At 48.4% G+C, this 17,521-nt stretch overlaps 1 protein-coding gene across 2 annotated transcripts in view; it reads left to right on the top strand.

The window, feature by feature from the left end:
• Positions 1-17,018, top strand: part of RAD54L2 (RAD54 like 2) — an 89,170-nt gene extending 72,152 nt beyond the window's left edge. For both annotated transcript variants that reach the window (XM_082264936.1, XM_082264935.1), the window contains exons 15-22: positions 302-401; positions 3,659-3,864; positions 4,365-4,540; positions 6,676-6,872; positions 8,738-8,934; positions 9,200-9,289; positions 9,949-10,038; positions 15,929-17,018. In XM_082264936.1, the coding sequence (XP_082121062.1) occupies positions 302-401; positions 3,659-3,864; positions 4,365-4,540; positions 6,676-6,872; positions 8,738-8,934; positions 9,200-9,289; positions 9,949-10,038; positions 15,929-16,731 (1,859 nt within the window). In that variant the 3' untranslated portion in view covers positions 16,732-17,018. The remainder of the gene's footprint in view (positions 1-301; positions 402-3,658; positions 3,865-4,364; positions 4,541-6,675; positions 6,873-8,737; positions 8,935-9,199; positions 9,290-9,948; positions 10,039-15,928) is intronic.
• Positions 17,019-17,521: the final 503 nt, after the last annotated feature.

Raw genomic sequence — 17,521 nt, 5'->3', positions numbered from 1 at the left:
GCAGAGATTCCTCCATTGCTGCTTATCTCTTTATAATGGATCGCACTATCTCTCACTTCTTATTGGTTCCTGAGATCAGCCAGGTTCCAGCTTTTTGGCATACCCACTTCTTTACTAATCCAGCAGCTTGGCGGAAGGTGTAGATCTGGAGGAGTAAAATCTTCCCCTATCTATTCTAAGTTATTGCTGCAGTAATGTGTGGGTTCTCATTGGGTGGATAGCCGTGTGGTGACTGCAGAGCTGCCTCTGGATGTGTATTATATGCCTTTATCCAATGATGTTTGTTTTTTGTTTCCTTTAGGTCTTGATGGGAGTACATCAGCGTCAGAAAGGGAAAGATTAATAAACCAGTTTAATGACCCCAGTAACGAGAATGTGTGGCTCTTCTTGCTCTCCACCCGGTGAGTGAATTGTTCAAAAGGGTCTCCGATATCATTTTCCACTTTGGGGGGCTTTTTTTTTTTTAACCACCACTTAAGGACCAGAAGATTTTCCCCCTTAACCACTTAGAGGTTGTAAACCCCAAAATATTTTTTTTTTTCTTTTTGCAAGCTGCAAGAGAAACACATAATGAGCTAGTATGCATCGCATACTAGCTCATTATGAAATACCTTAGAACGAGCCCCCGCCGTGCCATCCGCTCACCTGTATGACGGGCGACATGTCTAGTCGCCCGTCTTCTGGGATCGCGGCATCCGGCCATCTGATTGGCCGGAGCCGCGGTGACGTCACTCCCGCGCATGTGCGCGGGAGCCGACGGTCACAGCACGGAGCTCTGAAGGAACGGCATGAGCGGCCATTCCTTCAGAGCGCATGCGCCAGTGACGTCACTGGCTGCATGTAAGGTAAATATCTCCTAAACGGTGCATGTTTAGGAGATATTTACAGTACCTATAGGTAAGCCTTATCATAGACTTACCTATAGGTACAAGTTACAGAGGAGGGTTTACTTCCTCTTTAAGCCCCGGAAGATTTTACCCCCTTCCTGACCAGGGCCTATTTTGCGATTCGGCACTGCGTGATTTTAACGGACAATTGCGCGGTCGTGCGACGCTGTACCCAAATTAAATTGACGTCCTTTTTTTCCCCACAAACAGAGTTTTCTTTTGGTGGTATTTGATCACCTGTGCAATTTTTTTGATCATGCGCTATAAACAAAGAGCGACAATTTTGCAAAAATAACAATATTTTTCACATTTATTTGTATATGAAATTCCCCCCCCCAAAAAAATGTAAAAATCAAAAATTTTCAACATTTTAGGCCAATTTGTTTTCTGCTACATATTTTTGGTAAAAAAAAATCGCAATAAGCTTATTTTGATTGGTGTGCGCAAAAGTTATCGCATCTACAAACTAGGGGAAAGATGTGTCATTTTTATTAATTTTTTATTAGTAATGGCGGCGATCTGCGATTTTTAGTGGGACTGCGGCGGACAGATCGGACCCCTAACTGACATTTTTGACACTTTTGGGGGTACCAGTGACAATACTACAGTAATTAGTGCTAAAAATATGCACTGTTACTGTAATAATGACACAAGGAAGGGGTTAACACTGTGGGTGATCAAGGGGTTAAATATGAGCCTAGGGGAGTGATTCTAACTTGTGAAATGATCATAGAGACCTGTGATCCTATATAGAAGGATCACAGGTGCTCTGTGATCATTCCAGAGAGAATGGTCAGCTGTGTTTACAACAGCTGATCGTTCTTCTTCTCTCAGCAGGGGAACGATCGTGGGAGTCAGACGGCAATCAGAGCCGCCTGCCCCGTGCATCGGAGTCCCCGCTGCCGAGTGGGGGTGGGAGGCGCCAGCGGCACACGCTCGCCCTCTAGCTGCAGGGGCGCGACCAGCGTAGGTCTACATCGGTTCGTGCAGGAGGGCTGCACCGCCGCAGTAAATAGGCAGCGGGCGGTCGGGAACCGGTTAAATAACATGATACAAACAAACAAATTCATTGTCGTTCAAACTACTGTCCTGTAGCTTTGGCACTCGCTAATAAGTGAATATGTGGTGTCTCCTAAAACCCCACTCCATGCTGCTGTTACCTACCTTTTTTTTTTTTTTTTTTACAGAAAAATGTTTCATTGTATCTTTCTGTATTGGCGACTGAGCAATATTGTTAAACATTGCCAGACTGTTTTTATAGCTCCTGCTGCTGGGTCCTTCTCTGTGTACTCGGCAATGCAGCTCTGATTCATTAGAGCTGAATTGCCGTGTACTGCAGCAGGGCAGAAGGAATGGACATACTAGACATGCCTGGTGTACAATGATCACATTTTTTTGGCCGTGTCTAGAACTTGGTGTCTGTAGCTGGATAAGGGGAGGGAACAGCTGCAGAGAGTGAGATGCACGCTGTAGCTGGGAATGGACACACTATACAGCTGTTCTATATCTGAGCACAGAGTGCATAATACTGAAGAATAAATAAATGTTCCAGAAACAGAGATGTTAGGATGTGAAGAGAAATCAGCAGGAAGTGATTAGATAATGAAGAGGATGTGGAGGGAAGTTGACAAGAAGTAATTAGATAATAAAGAGGATGTGGAGGGAAGTCGGCAGGAAGTGATTAGATAATGAGGATGTGGAGGGAAGTCGGCAGGAAGTGATTCGATAATGAAGAGGATGTGGAGAGAAGTCTGCAGGAAGTGAGTAGATAATGAAGAGGATGTGGAGGGAAGTCGGCAGGAAGTGATTAAATAATGAAGATGTTGCGGAGGGAAGTCAGCAGGAAGTGATTAGATAATGAAGAGGATGTGGAGGGAAGTCAGCAGGAAGTGATTAGATAATGAAGAGGATGTGGAGAGATGGCAGGAAGTGAGTAGATAATGAAGGGGATGTGGAGGGAAGTCGGCAGGAAGTGAGTAGACAATGAAGAGGATGTGGGGGAAAGTGTGCAGGAAGTGAGTGGATAATAAAGAGAATATGGAGGGTAGTCAACAGGAAGTGATTAAATAATGAAGAGAATATGGAGGGTAGTCAACAGGAAGTGATTAGATAATGAGGATGTGGAGGTAAGTCGGCAGGAAGTGATTAGATAATGAAGAGGATATGGAGGGAAGTCTGCAGGACGTGAGTAGATAATGAAGAGGATGTGGAGGGGACGTGAGTAGATAATGAAGAGGATGTGGAGGAAAGTCTGCAGGATGTGATTAGATAATGAAGAGGATGTGAAGGGAAGTCGGCAGGAAGTGATTAGATAATGAGGATGTGGAGGGAAGTCGGCAGGAAGTGATTCGATAATGAAGAGGATGTGGAGAGAAGTCTGCAGGAAGTGAGTAGATAATGAAGAGGATGTGGGAGGAAGTGAGTAGATAAGAGGATGTGGAGGTAATTCTGCAGGAAGTGAGTAGATAATGAAGAGGATGTCAAAAGAAGTGGGCGGGAAGTGAGTAGATAATGAAGAGGATGTGGAGGAAAGTCTGCAGGAAGTGAGTAGATAATGAAGAGGATGTGGAGGGAAGTCGGCAGGAAGTGAGTAGATAATGAAGAGGATGTGGAGGGAAGTCGGCAGGAAGTGACTAGATAATGAAGAGGATGGGAAGGGAAGTGGGCGGGAAGAGAGTAGATAATGAAGAGAGCATTGTGTGCACTGATTGGGATCATGGGGGGGAGCCCTCACTGTATCCTCATTTGCTGACATCACACCTCTCTTCCAGCGCGGGCTGCCTTGGTGTCAATCTGATTGGGGCGAACAGAGTGGTGGTGTTCGATGCTTCCTGGAATCCGTGTCACGACGCTCAGGCCGTATGTCGCGTATACAGATATGGGCAGAGAAAACCTTGTCATATATACCGTCTGGTGTCTGACTACACCCTGGAGCGGAAGATCTACGATCGCCAAATCACCAAGCAGGGGATGTCAGGTGTGTGGGGAAGGCTGTACATGGTGTTGGGGGGAGATGTCAGGTGAGCAGGGGAAGGCTATACATGGTGTTTTTGGGGGTCATGTCAGGTGTGTGGGGAAGGCTGTACATGGTATTTTGGGGGGGGGCATGTCAGGTGTGTGGGGAAGGCTGTACATGGTATTTTGGGGGGGGGCATGTCAGGTGTGTGGGGAAGGCTGTACATGGTGTTGGGGGGTGGGGGATATCAGGTGAGCAGGGGAAGGCTATACATAGTGTTTTTGGGGGTCATGTCAGGTGTGTGGGGAAGGCTGTACATGGTATTTTGGGGGGGGGGGGCATGTCAGGTGTGTGGAGAAGGCTGTACGTGGTGTTTTGGGGGGGCATGTCAGGTGTGTGGGGAAGGCTGTACGTGGTGTTTTGGGGGGGCATGTCGGGTGTGTGGGGAAAGGCTGTACCTGGCTGTTCCCGGGGGTTATCCATGCTGGAAATGACGCTGACTCCATTTTGCTTGTCTCCAGACCGTGTGGTTGATGACCTGAACCCCGAGATGAATTTCACCCGCCGTGAGGTTGAAAACCTTCTGCATTTTGTGGAGGAGGAGCCGGATCTCACGAAGCAACACTTGGACGCTTCCAGGTTTTCAGAAACGGTCTTACAGAAGGCCTGTGATGTGTTCCCCCATCTGATCACCAAGGTTCGTCACCTCCTGTCCCCGTCGTCGTCCGTTTTTTTTTTTTGGTTTTTTTTTCTGCAGAAAGCAAAGAGGTTATGCAGGGGCCATGGACCTAAACCAACCAATCCGGTTATTGTATGCAAACATGGAATGGGACTTTGTATAGGTATCAAACAAACATATACTATATTGCCAAAAGTATTGGGACGCCTGCCTTTACACACACATGAACTTTAATGGCATCCCAGTCTTAGCCTGTAGGGTTCAATATTGAGTTGGCCCACCCTTTGCAGCTATAACAGCTTCAACACTTCTGGGAAGGCTGTCCACAAGGTTTAGGAGTGTGTCTATGGGAATGTTTGACCATTCTTCCAGAAGCGCATGCGTGAGGTCAGGCACTGATGTCAGACGGGAAGGCCTGGCTCACAGTCTCTGCTCTTAATTCATCCCAAAGGTGTTCTATCGGGTTGAGATCAGGACTATGTGCAGGCCAGTCAACTTCCTCCTCCCCAAACTCGCTCATCCACACTATAGTGCTAAAAGTATTTGGCCACCCCTTCAAAATCATTTGGTGGAGGGGGGATTTTAGTGTGGGGTTGTTTTTCATGGGTTGGGCTTGGCCCCTTAGTTCCAGTGAAGGGAACTCTTAAGGCATCAGCATACCAAGACATTTTGGACGATTTCATGCTCCCAACTTTGTGGGAACAGAATTATGTCAGACCGTGTATGCCAATATCTTTCCTCATGGTGCCACATCCCTAAAATTGATGAAAGTATACAAAATGCTGGATGGGATTTTGCTGGCACCAAGGAAATATTATAGCCATATATAATCAATTTATTTGTACATCAAGATAAAAATAATTCCAAAAGTTAAAACAAACATATGTCCCTCATGCAGTTAAAGCGGTAGTAAACCGCTGTACTTTTTTGTTTTTTTTTGCACCCTGCAAGGTAATGTCATATTGTGCATATTGTGCATCGCATACTAGCACATTGTTAAATCTGTCTTAAAATTAAGCCCTCCAGCCCTGAGATATCAGAGCTGCAGGTGCTCCCATCTTCACCCGTCTTGCTTCCAGGGTCGCGGACTCCGGCTGCATGACTGGCCAGAGCCGTGATGATGTCAATTCCGTTAATGCGCACAGGGCTCTGAAGGCAGCCATTAGGCCTATAGGCGATTACGTCACTCAGCGATTCTCAAGGGCCAGTGTGACACGCCGCATCACCGATTGCCGCTCTGCACGTCCCCGGGGGGCGCGCAGAGCGCATTATCCTGCTGCCGTCATATGACGTCCGGTAAGGATAATGCAACCACTTTCCTGGCGTCAATCGCCTATAGGGCAGGCGGGAAGTGGTTAAAATTAATAGTTCATAGAAATGCCAGTCCCAGGCAAAGCGTAAAGGTTCTCGTACTCCCCGCTCTCCCAGTACTGCACTCACCAGAACAGAAACCCCCTACAGGGGTATCCCGTCTCAATTACTTGATGGATCTGGCTGGTGCAGGTCTGCCTGAGGCCCCTACAGGGGATATCTCTTCCCAATCTCTGGATGGGTATGGCTGGTTCTCCAACTTGGCCACATAGGCCACGGATGCCCGTCCAATTTGGCAATCTCCACTTGAATAGAAATGCAAAGACCACATAGTGTGAATCCGCATAAATTATTTTATTGAAGAAGTCAAATATAGTACTCACATAAACAGAAATATATCAAGCGTGGTTAAAAACAATAGTTCCGGAATGCAAATGCTTTCCAAAGACAGGAAGCGGAAGTGACGTAATGGCGCTCTATGCGTTTCGCCATTAAGTGTTCATGCTTCTGATGAGTATTAACGACGAAACACACAGAGCGCCATTACGTCACTTCTGCTAATCACATGATCAATGCCACTGTTGTAATAATAGGTTCAGGAAGCGCCATGGCTGCATTTTCACAGCTTCTGGTTCAGGGCTGGTCAGAAGATGGGGCTGGGGGCCAATCATAAGGATGTAGCTAGCAGCATGACCTGGAGCCTAACTAATAGCTCAAAGTAAATTTTTCTGGTGCTAGGTAGATCTATATTTTGTCTGTATTTTCACCATTGTGTTGATAGAAAGTGAAACATTTCTGTAATATGATTACTATATATACGTATACATTTTTCCTATTTGCAGGATCCCTTTCAGCACGAGTCCCTTCTCCTGGATAGAAAAGAACAGAAACTGACACTGGCAGAGAAGAAAGCAGCAAAGCGTGGTTACGAGGAAGAGAAAAGGGCCTCTGTGCCATACACTCGACCGTCCTACACACAATATTACCCGGCCCCAGACCACAACTTGGGCAATATCCCGGCGTTCAGCCAGAGGAATTGGTGAGTGGTAGTGAAGGGAGGGAATAGAAGCAGCGGGGGTGAGTGACTGGGGAGGATGGTAGGAAGTAACGAGTGACTGGGGAGGATGGGTGGCAGTGGTAAGGGACTGAGGGAGGTGGGGCAGCAGTGGTGAGTGACTGGGAGGGTAGGTGGCAGTGGTGAGTGACTGGGAGGGAGGGAGGGTGGGCCGCAGTGGTGAGTGACTGGGAGGGAGGGAGGGTGGGCGGCAGTGGTGAGTGACTGGGAGGGAGGATGGGCGGGCGGCAGTGGTGAGTGAAAGGGAGGGAGGGTGGGCGGCAGTGGTGGATGACTGAAAGGGAGGATAGGTGGCAGTGGTAAGTGACTGAGGGAGGTGGGGCAGCAGTGGTGAGTAAATGGGAGGGTAGGTGGCAGTGGTGAGTGACTGGGAGGGAGGGTGGTCGTCAGTGGGGAGTGACTGGGAGGGAGGCTGGGCGGCAGTGGTGAGTGACTGGGAGGGAGGGTGGGCGGCATTGGTGAGTGACTGGGAGGGAGGGTGGGCGGCAGTGGTGAGTGACTGGGAGGGAGGGTGGGCGGCAGTGGTGAGTGACTGGGAGGGAGGGTGGGAGGGAGTGTGGACGGCAGTGGTGAGTGACTGGGAGGGAGGGTGGACGGCAGTGGTGAGTGACTGGGAGGGAGGGTGGGCGGCAGTGGTGAGTGACTGAAATGGAGGGTGGGCGGCAGTGGTGAGTGACGGGGCGGGTAGGAGGCAGTGGTGAGTGACTGGGAGGGGAGGGTAGAAGGCGGCAGTTGTGAGTGACTGGGAGGGAGGGTAGGAGGCGGCAGTGATGAGTGACTGGAAGGGAGGATAGGAGGTGGCAGTAGTGAGTGACTGGGAGGGAGGGTAGGAGGTGGCAGTGGTGAGTGACTGGGAGGGAGGGTAGGAGGTGGCAGTTGTGAGTGACTGGGAGGGAGGGTAGGAGGTGGCAGTTGTGAGTGACTGTCAGGGAGGGTAGGAGGTGGCAGTGATGAGTGACTGGAAGGGAGGATAGGAGGTGGCAGTAGTGAGTGACTGGAAGGGAGGGTAGGAGGCGGTGGGTGAATGGCAGCGGCGGGTGACTGGGAGGGAGAAAGGGCAAGTGACCGGGAGGGAGAAAGGGCAGGCAGCAGGTGACTGGAAGGGATAAGGGCAGGCAGGTGACCGGGAGGGAGAAAGGTCGGGGCGGCAGGTGACCGGGAGGGAGAAAGGTCGGGGCAGCAGGTGACCGGGAGGGAGAAAGGTCGGGGCGGCGGGTGACCGGGAGGGAGAAAGGGCCGGTGACCGGGAGGGAGGAAGGGCGGGCGGCGGTTGACCGGGAGGGAGAAGGGCGGGTGACCGGGAGAGGGAGAAGGGCGGGCGGCGGGTGACCGGGAGGGAGAAGGGCGAGCAGCGGCAGGTGAGTGACTGGGAGGGATTGAAGGTGCTGGGTGACGGTGATTGACTGGGAGGGAAAAAAAGTGGGTATCAGCGTTGGGTGACTGGGAGGGAGGGTGGAGGGCTTAAGTGGGTGGCAGTCGTGGGAGGGAGGGTGGATTAGCAGCAGGGTTGGGTGACTGGGAGGGAAGGTGGGCCGCTTTAGAGAGTGGCAGGAAGGGGAGGCAGGGAGGGTGTGGGTAACAGTGGCGAGTAACTGTAAGAATAAGTGGCAGTGGTGGTGAGTAACTGGGAGAGTGGGAGGCGGTGGTGAGCAGCAGGAAAGGATGGTATTGGTGGGTGGCAACGGTTAATAATAGAGAGGATGGGTATCGGAGGAGGGTTTTAGTGGTGAGTGGATGGGTAGATTTCAGTGGTGAGGTTTGGTTATGGGTGATGGTTCACATAGCGTTTTGTACCTTATGGTAATGGTACCATGATCTCTTCCATACAGGCGTTCTCTGCTAAAGGGCGATGATAGGCCCGTGGCCAGCGTCCGACCTCTGCAGTCCACCCCAATCCCCATGATGCCTAGGCACATGCCTGTTGGACACCCCGGATCCGCTTCTGGTTCTCTCCATCCCTTCAACTTCCCAGTCAACTATTTACAAAGGGCAGGCGTCCTTGTACAGAAGGTGGTAACCACCACAGGTGAGCAGAAGCCACATTCCCCCCTCCCCCCCAAGTGCTTATTAAACCTCAAATAAAAGTTAAAAAAATCGAACAGCATTATGTACCCCATTATTATTCTTTTGGTGCAAAATTCTATTCTCTGCACACACCATTCTGCCAGATCACTTTGGCTTTCAGAAAATGCCAAACTGACGGCCAGTATCTGTATGTGTGCTTTTTTAAATAGTAAATAAGGTTTAGTTCATGCGCTCAGAATTGTCGTGTTCTTTTTTGTCTCATTTAGATATTGTTATTCCGGGAATGACGACATCTACAGACGTGCAGGCCCGGATCAGCGCAGGAGAGAGCATACATGTCATCCGTGGCACAAAGGGTAAGTGATCCTGGGGGGGGCGGGGGGGAGGGGTCAGTGAAATGGTGCCTCTTCCAAAATATAACTAGCCAGAAGCCTATAGCTGCAATAAAATATATGGGTGAAATACATATAATAGAGCTGCCTTACCTGCCAAAGTATTTGTTTTTCTGTCTATCCAGTTCTGAGATTTACACAGCACTGCCGCACAGTACTCACACAGTACTGCTCTCTCTAGCAGGGGGAGAGACCTGAATGTTTTATTCTCTTCTGCAGTTCATTAACACTTGCAGGTCTTGTCCCTCCCCCAGCCTGTGATTGGATAGGGAAAGCAGAAGCAGCAGACTTTGGTTGCTTTGCCACTCTCTTCTCTCCTCCTATCAGCATGTTTCTTGTTTGCACTTGAGCACTGTAGTACACCTGATTGGCTCCTTATACTGCTTCTCACTCCCTCAGAGCTCTGCTGTGCCAGGACTGCCAAGTGGCTGATAATTGATCAAATTCAGGTACTTACACTGCCAGGGTAACTTAAACCATGCCAGGGAGACATAGAATGTCCGGGATGAGAGAAGCAGAATGTTCTCGGGGGCAGGGTGAGGCTTAGTGCAGGAGGAGCACTTCCCGCTGATTCGCTGTATTCTTAATTTACTGTAGTTCTCTTTTTTCATTTCTATGCACAGGAACGTACATTCGCACCAGTGATGGGAGGATATTTGCCATACGGTCTAGCAGTAAGAAGAGTTCAGAATCTCGGCGTGCTCCAGCTCTAGGTAAGCTGTTACTTCTAGGTTACTGATCGCTGTCATGCATTGTAACACAGTCATGGCTGACCGGGAGGATGCATTAGAAAGACATTAAAGTTTGTGAATATAATTGAATCCAATAGAGGGCGCAGGCAATGTGGTCAGGGTTAAAAATCAGGCTACATGCAGCATGGTCATTTTGTGTTTGCCTCGCTTAGCAGAATGCACTTTTGTGCTCTATGGGGGATGGGGGGGGGGGGGGTCATGTCTGTCTATGTGTTTTACTGAGTGCTGATTGTTGATGGCACTGGGTCAAACTCTGGTGCCTATTGAACTAATCAGTTATGTTCAGACATCCGACACAACTCCTGTTGACAGGAAGTAAAGGAAAGACTATAAAAAATATGTCTATGCAGTATCTGTTTCTGTGTCTTGGGCTTTCATTTCTGCTATTTAACTGCTTCCGGACTGCCTGCCACAGTTATACTGCGGCAGGGCGGCCCTCCTGCGCGAACCAATGTAGGTATACATTGGTCGCACGCCTGCAGCTAGGGGGAGAGTGTGCGCAGCCGACGGCGTGCTCCCACCCCTCACTCGTCAGCGGGGACTCCGATGCACGGGGCAGGCGGCTCCGATTGCCGCCTGACACCCGCGATCGCTCCCCGCTGAGAGAGAAGGACGGTCAGCTGCAGACCGTTCTTCTCTCTGGAATTATCACAGAGCGCCTGTGGCATAATGTGAAAAATATATATTTTTTTTTTTTGTTTTTCTTTTCAGAATTTTGCTCATTTTTGTTTTATAGCGCAAAAAATAAAAATAGCAGAGGTGATCAAATACCACCAAAAGAAAGCTCTATTTGTGGGAAAAAAAGGACGTCAATTTTATTTGGGTACAGCGTCGCACGACCGCGCAATTGTCAGTTAAATTAAAGCAGTGCCAAATCGCAAAATATGGCCTGATCATTAAGGGGGAAAATCCTTCCGGTCCAGTAGTGGTTAAAGGTACCACAATAACTTGTACTTTATTAACCACTTAAAGTGGAGTTCCACCCAACAGTGGAAGCTCTGCTTATCTGTCTCTTCTTCCCCCCTCCGGTGTCACATTTAGCACCTTTCGGGGGGGGTACCTGTTTTGGACAGGTAGCCGTCCCCACTTCCGTCGGACCTCGCCACGGCGAGGTACATCAGAATTTCGACCCCCCTCCTTCTTCCCCGCTGCTGGCCCATTTAGAAAGCACAGCGCTTGCACAGTAGGGAATCAGCTGTGAAGCCGCAAGGCTTTGGTGGCAGCAGCACCTGAGAGCCCATGGAAATATTGGCTGGGGTGCCGACATCGCTGGATTCCAGGACAGGTAAGTGTCCTTATATTAAAGTCAGCAGATACAGCATGTGTAGCTGCTGACTTTTAATTTTTTCTGTGGGGGGGCTGGAGCACCACTTTAAAGACCAGGCCTTTTTGCTAAAAAATTAATTAGAACCCCCAAACCTTATATATATATATTTTTTTTTTTTTTAGCAGAGACCCTGGAAGAAAAATGGCGGTTGTTGCAATATTTTATGTTACACCGTATTTGCGCAGCGGTCTTACAAACACAATTTTTTGGGAAAAAATACACTTAGTTGAATAAAAAAAAACAAAGCCCTAAAGTTTGCCCAATTTTATTGTATATTGTGAGAGATTTTGCGCTGAGTAAATAGATTCCTATTCCTGGCCCCTCCCTCCTGGTGAGTACCCCCACAGCAAGCAGCTTGTTATGGGGGCACCCGAGTAGAGTCACAGCTTCCTATGTCCATTCAGACACCTAGGCTGACTGAATTTGACAGCAGGGGGAGCCAATGGTGCCGCTGCTGTCTCTCAGCCAATCAGGAGGGAGAGTCCCGGATGGCCGAGACATTCGTGGACATCGCTGGACAGAGATGGGGCTAAGGTAAGTATTAGGGGGGCTGCTGCACACAGAAAGCTTTTTATCTCAATGCATAGAATAAAAAACCTTCTGACTTTAAAACTCCTTTGGGGGGGGGGAATCATCCATTTAAGGCCGTACCCCCTCCTACAGTCAGGTCCATAAATATTGGGACATCGACACAATTCTAATCTTTTTGGCTCTATACACCACCACAATGGATTTGAAATGAAACAAACAAGATGTGCTTTAACTGCAGACTTTCAGCTTTAATTTGAGGGTATTTACATCCAAATCAGGTTAACGGTGTAGGAATTACAACAGTTTGTATATGTGCCTCCCACTTTTTAAGGGACCAAAAGTAATGGGACAATTGGCTGCTCAGCTGTTCCATGGCCAGGTGTGTGTTATTCCCTCATTATCCTATTTACAAGGAGCAGATAAAAGGTCCAGAGTTTATTTCAAGTGTGCTATTTGCATTTGGAATCTGTTGCTGTCAACTCTCAATATGAGATCCAAAGAGCTGTCACTATCAGTGAAGCAAGCCATCATTCGGCTGAAAAAACAAAACAATCCCATCCGACCGCATTCACACTGCAGCGGCACGACTTCTGCACGACTTCGGGGACGACCTCACAAGTCCCGTGCACCGCGACTTTGGCGCGACTTGCACGGACTTCATATAATGAATGTCTATGCAAGTCGCTCCGAGGTCGCCCCAAAGTAGTACAGGACCCTTTTTCTAAGTCTGAGCGACTTGTGTCGCTCCTATTAGAACGGGTCCTGTAGCACTGCATGGACCGCGAGGGACCGCGACTTGTCAGGCTGACAAGTTGCCTGACAAGTCGCGGTAGTGTGAATGGAGCCTTAAAGAGATAGCAAAAACATTGGTGTGGCCAAAACAACTGTTTGGAACATCCTTAAAAAGAAAGAACACCCCGGTGAGCTCAGCAACACCAAAAGACCCGGAAGAACAGCTGTGGTGGATGACGGAAGAATTATTTCCCTGGTGAAGAAAACATCCTTCACAACAGTTGGCCAGATCAAGAACACTCTCCAGGAGGTAGGTGTATGTGTGTCAGATCAAGAACACTCTCCAGGAGGTAGGTGTATGTGTGTCAGATCTAGAACACTCTCCAGGAGGTAGGTGTATGTGTGTCAGATCAAGAACACTCTCCAGGAGGTAGGTGTATGTGTGTCAAAGTCATCAATCAAGAGAAGACTTCACCAGAGTGAATACAGAGGGTTCACCACAAGATGTAAACCATTGGTGAGCCTCAAAAACAGGAAGGCCAGATTAGAGTTTGCCAAACAACATCTAAAAAAGCCTTCACAGTTCTGGAACATCCTATGGACAGATGAGACCAAAATCAACTTGTACCAGAGTGATGGGAAGAGAAGAGTATGGAGAAGGAAAGGAACTGCTCATGATCCAAAGCATACCACCTCATCAGTGAAGCATGGTGGTGGTAGAGTCATGGCGTGGGCATGTATGGCTGCCAATGGAATTGGTTCTCTTGTATTTATTGATGATGTGACTGCTGACAAAAGCAGCAGGATGAATTCTGAAGTGTTTCGGGGAATATTATCTGCTCATATTCAGCCAAATGCTTCAGAACTCATTGGACGGCGCTTCACAGTGCAGATGGACAATGACCCGAAGCATACTGCGAAAGCAACCAAAGAGTTTTTTAAGGGAAAGAAGTGGAATGTTATGCAATGGACAAGTCAATCACCTGACCTGAATCCGATTGAGCATGCATTTCACTTGCTGAAGACAAAACTGAAGGGAAAATGCCCCAAGAACAAGCAGGAACTGAAGACAGTTGCAGTAGAGGCCTGGCAGAGCATCACCAGGGATGAAACCCATTAAATACCCTCAAATTAAAGCTGAAAGTCTGCAGTTAAAGCACATCTTGTTTGTTTCATTTCAAATCCATTGTGGTGGTGTATAGAGCCAAAAAGATTAGCATTGTGTCGATGTCCCAATATTTATGGACATGACTGTATTTACCATAAAAGCCATTTCTCTGATGTTCATTGAGGGACACAGCACCCACCCCTTTTGTGGAGTTATAATTCTCCTGACATTGCTTGAAGCAAAACTGAGTGGCTATAGCAGGGAGAGGGAGTATACCCCCTAGGACTGCCCATAGGTCCAGACTTTTTTCCTGCCTAGTCTCGTACTCCTGTAGGGGGCAGTATAACCCAATGGTTAAGAAGATCAGAGAAATGGATTTTACGCTAAGTGCAAAATCCAATTTTGTGGGGTGGGGAGGGGGGGGGGGTTGTGTTAGTAGTGATCATTGTGGGTATTTGTGCTAGGAGGAGAAATTTGTGGAGGGGGGGGATTTGGAGTGGGGGGAATTTGTGGTTGGAGGGGAAATTTGAGGAGTGCTAGGAGGGTTGTTTTTTTTTTTTTGACGGGGGGGGGGGGGTTTGTGCTGGCGGGATTGGGTTGGGGTTAGATTTTTTTCTGGCGGGGGGGGGGAGTGTACTTGGAGGGGAACTTCGAGGAGTGGAGGGTTTTTTTTTGGGGGGGGGCCATTTGTGCTGCGGAGATTTGGCAGATGTGGGGCAAAGATTTGTTCTGGGAGGGGGGACTTCAGCAGGGGGACAGATTTGTCCTCGGAGGAGGGAGAATTTATGCTTAGGGAATAAGCTTGCAGATTGGTGTTCATTTATTTAGGGGGGGTGGGATTTTTGCCATGTTTGCCCTGGGCTCAGGATGACCTTGCCCCCGAACTGCCTATTGCTATCACAGGAGATATTTATATTCCCAGTGATAACAATAAAAGTGATCCCAAAAATATGTAAAGCAACAGTGTAAAAAAAAAAAAAGTAAAATAATTTAAAAAAAAGTGTTTGGGAGTTGTAAGAAATTTTCTAGAAAAAAATATTGATTGCTTAACAGAAAAAGCCTGATCTTCAAGTGGTTGAACACTTCCGTACTGGGCACTTTCACCCCCTTTCCTGCCCATGCCAATTTTCAGCTTTCAGCGCTGTTGCACTTTGAATGACAATTGTGCGGTCATGCAACGCTGTACCCGAACAAATTTATCATTTTTTTTTTTTTTTTTAGATAAATAGCTTTTTTTTTTTTTGTTTGTTTATAAAAAAAAGTATATAAGTTTTTTATTAACTTTTTTTTTAAGTGTCGGTTCACACTGATCCGACACGACTTCGGGCGACTAATGCCGTCGCCCGTGCACCACGACTTCAGCACGGCTTGCAACAACTTCACATAATGGAAGTCAATGCAAGTCGCTCCGACTTTGCAAAAAAAAAGGTGCAGGAACCTTTTTCTAAGTCGGAGCGACTTGAGTCGCTCCTATTAGAACGGGAACCATTGCACAGCATGGACCGCTACTTTTTCTAAGTCGGAGCAGTGTGAACCGGCAGTTAACAAAAAGTTTTTAAAACTTTGTAAAGAAGTTATTTTTGTCCTTCAATGATGTGGGCTGATGAGGTTGCTCTGATGGGCACTGATAGGCGGCACTGATGAGGAGGTACTAAAATGCAGCACTGATGGGCACTGGTTGGCATCACTGATGGGCACTGATGGGCACCACTGCTTGGCACTGTTGGGGCTGCACAGATAATCAGTGCCCTGGTTATCTGTGCATATCTCCCCTGTGTGGGAATGCTGCTGATTGGCTCTCCTCTTTTCCTAAGCTGTCAGTGTGAGGCAAGGGATGGCAATAACCGGCATTTCCTTGTTTACATGTAATCAGCTGTGATTGGACACAGCTGATCACAAGAGTAAAGAGCCTCGTCATTGGCTCTTTACCATTGGCTCTTTACCACCGATCGCTGCACTCCCATGCCGGCAGGGGCATGCAAACGCAACGAGAGTGGGAAGACTTCATATGACATCCCAGAACGAGAGGGCTCCGCCCGTCATTTGACAATACGGCAGGCAGGAAGCACTTCAACTATTTATCTTTTAGCAGAAGCATTTTGTCCATTGCTACTTTTTTTTTCTTACAACAGTTGTGTTTTATTTGCTCCTAGGTTCCCAGCCTCAGCCAGGTTCATACATGAGCAATGGTCGCCATAGTTCAACTCCCCCAACCCAAGAGAAGGATGAGCCACAGCGACCGACCTCTCCAGACAGTCCACAGATTCTGGGCGAGTTGCGCCAGTACAGCGATTCAGGCGGTTCTAGGGGCTCCAACAGCGCACCCCAGCTTCCCAACTCTATGATCCAACCCCAAAGTATGAACCGAGCTCCCAGAACACTGCCCAGAAAACGCAAAGAGCAACCTGACCATCTAGGCCTCTGGTCCTCCAACAAGAGACACCCCTATTCACAGTATAGTTACCCTGGCTTGGGAAGTTTTGGATTGCCGCCTTCTTCAATGAACCACGGCTTAGCCAGAGCTGCAAACTCTTTGTACATGGGGGCCGGCAGCGGGTCCTCCCCCTTTCAGCTGCCATCTTTACTCTCAGACCAACAGCTAGGCCTTCCTCTTGCCCCAGAATCCCTCATGACGCCCAGTTCGGGCTCCTCTTCTGCCCCATCGTCCAATATGCCCCCTTACTTGATGCCCTCTAATTTCCCTCTCCCATATACACCACCGATGCTCCCTCAAACCCGGATGTTTGCCCCGTTCCCTTCTTCTGTTCTCAACCGGGGACTGTCAAGCAACAGCGCTGCGTCAACCTTCCCAAGCTACCTCTCCTCCCAGTCAAGCTACCAGTCCCCCAATGGCGGATCAACCTCCCACTCGCTTCCCTCAGGGGAAGCTGAAGCCGGATCGAGCGACGAGGACGGGAGAGACGACGACGACGTGGTGGAGGTGACAGGGAAGTGAAATCATGACCTTGGACTTCATTTAGGAGAAGGCCAGTGAAGAACTATATATACCTTCCCCCCCAAGCAGCACTGGTTGTGTCACCTGTGCCAGAAGTGTGCTTGGCAGAAAGTTTGGTTGTGGGGTAATATCTGCAGCCTCTGATGCGTTTCGTGAAGGTGCTGGGCCAACAAGCACAGGAAAACCAGCTCAATTTTTTTTCATTGTGTCATTCCACATAGGGAGGACAACATACGGGGGAGATTTCTGATCTACTTCCTCCCCTAGATCTCTGTAGCTCCTCTGTAAAAAAATAAAAAAAAAACAAGCATCTGCTTTTGAATCTCCAAAATACACTTTTTTTTTTTTTCTCCCCCCCCCCCCCCAACACCTGTCGAAATGGAATGTCCTGTTGAGTGGTGTTGGACGTTGACCTTGTAAAGAACTCATTGGTTTGGAAGGCATCTATCCTGGTGACGGCATCATCATCTCCCAGTGTCAGAATTGAGGTTTCCTTCCTGCAAGCTAAAGAGCACAGACCGCTGCGACAGCGGCGTCACAAGCGCAGCGTTATTTTCTGTTAAAAACTGGTGAACGCCAAGCTTGCGTCTTGAGTTCTTGGATCTGTCCTGGTGGGTTTTATCTCGGGAGGGGGGAGGTTAAACATCATCTGGAGTTCATTTAATTTTTTATTTTTTTTTTTTATATGGATTAATGTAGTTCACCCGGAAACAGACGCGTGTCGTCTGATACAGACAGTTACCTGTGCGCAGTTCAAAAGCAGCTAATTGACATCCAGCTGGTGACGCTT

Source organism: Pelophylax lessonae (genome assembly GCF_965119305.1).
Source record: "Pelophylax lessonae genome assembly, chromosome: 8".
Taxonomy (NCBI): Eukaryota; Metazoa; Chordata; class Amphibia; order Anura; family Ranidae; genus Pelophylax; species Pelophylax lessonae.
The sequence above is the reverse complement of the archived record's forward strand: the minus strand, read 5'-3'. Positions and strand labels throughout refer to the sequence as shown.